We start from the raw sequence: 1,476 nt of genomic DNA on the forward strand, positions 1-1,476 counted from the left end.
AGCGTAAGTGAAGTAACTTGAATAGGCAGAAAATTGAAAGGGTGAAGCCCAAACCTCATAAAGTTCGATCTCTTCTTCTGGAGCATAACCAGCCATGTCATTCAATTTCTTCAATATTTCAAAAGGCTTCCCATTACCCTTCACAAAAAGTCTTCCCACGTATCTAGAATTGCGGAAAGATTAAAAAAGTGAAATATCTTGTCAACTCATCACCAATCCATGTCAACAATATTTTTATTATTATTCTTTTTTTTTTTTTTTTTTTTTTTTTTTTTTTTTTTTTTTTTTTTTTTTTTTTTTTTTTTTTTTTTTTTTTNCTCAGCTCTTCTTTCTCAGGCTCATAGAGCTTAAAAAACAATAAGATATCATCCTTGGTCTTGTCTGGTGGAGCAATAGGCCGTGAATCCTGAATGAGATTATAGAAAATCATATATGCAAGAGGAATAAGAAAGTGATCACAAAAATGAGAAGTCTGCATGTAAAAAGAAAGTTACCAGTCCATATTCCACCTCCAGTAACAACTTCAACTCGGCATTGTGAACCTTATTTGACACCTCTCTTAATTGTCCGACCTATATGACCATAGATTAGGAATGAGCATCTTCAGAAAATTAGCAACTTCCCTTAACAAGGAGAAAACATCTGTAGAAGTAGATTCATAGTTTCAACCCAATTAGAAATTGCAGATTTAAAATTAATAGTATGTTCTTGGATATTCATGAAAACAAGCGTAATTTCAGAAATTCATATGAAACCTGAAACTGTAATGCACCAGAGAATGGAGAACACGAGGGGAGATGTTTTGATTATGATGCTCACTTCACTGCTTCCCTTCAAGTTTCTGGTCTTAATTAATTGACATTTTTCCTTTTTCTCTTTTTTTTTTTTTTTTTTTTCCTTGTTAAGAGACCAATGAACTTTTTCTCTAATTTTTCACCTCTTTTCCTTCCCTCTCCGAATCTGTGCTGTGACCTCTTCTTGTATTTCTTTTTTTCTTTTTTTTAGTGATAGCACAAAATAAATGCACCCAACATCAAAGGCCATGCCATTTTCAAGCATTCAATAAAGTGAACGGTAATATTTACCAAACTGGGGGGAACTGCCCCCCCAATTTGTCTTGGATTTTTAGAAAATTAAGGTTTGAAGTCTTTTCCTTAATTTGCCCCTTCCAATAAAAGTTTCTATCTCTGTTCCTGAGTTTGGAACAAATCTATTTCCGCACATAAAAGATAAAGAGATACTTACGGATTGTGCTTCCTCCATAGGTGTCAATGGTCGGTTGGGTCGATAAGTATGGTTTTGACGCTTTGCCCACAACCAATATCGCTGAAACTGGATGGGTATACCAAATTCTTTTGCGACCTCCTCCTGCACATACCATATAACAATATTTCAGCTGGCAAAATATATAATTGATACCCAGAAATTGCTGACGACAACAGCACTAGCCAAAAAGGGGGGGGGGGGGGGGGGGCA

At 35.3% G+C, this 1,476-nt stretch overlaps 1 protein-coding gene across 2 annotated transcripts in view; it reads right to left on the minus strand.

Annotated features, from left to right (window-relative positions):
• Positions 1-1,476, minus strand: part of LOC111459136 (ubiquitin carboxyl-terminal hydrolase 13-like) — a 16,709-nt gene that overhangs the window by 6,212 nt on the left and 9,021 nt on the right. For both annotated transcript variants that reach the window (XM_023101903.1, XM_023101904.1), the window contains exons 16-19: positions 1,246-1,368; positions 495-572; positions 320-406; positions 55-165 (exon numbers count right to left, since the gene is read on the minus strand). In XM_023101903.1, coding sequence (XP_022957671.1) covers positions 55-165; positions 320-406; positions 495-572; positions 1,246-1,368 — 399 coding nt within the window. The remainder of the gene's footprint in view (positions 1-54; positions 166-319; positions 407-494; positions 573-1,245; positions 1,369-1,476) is intronic.

Source organism: Cucurbita moschata, unplaced genomic scaffold, assembly GCF_002738365.1.
Source record: "Cucurbita moschata cultivar Rifu unplaced genomic scaffold, Cmos_1.0 Cmo_Scf00022, whole genome shotgun sequence".
NCBI classification, from domain to species: domain Eukaryota; kingdom Viridiplantae; phylum Streptophyta; class Magnoliopsida; order Cucurbitales; family Cucurbitaceae; genus Cucurbita; species Cucurbita moschata.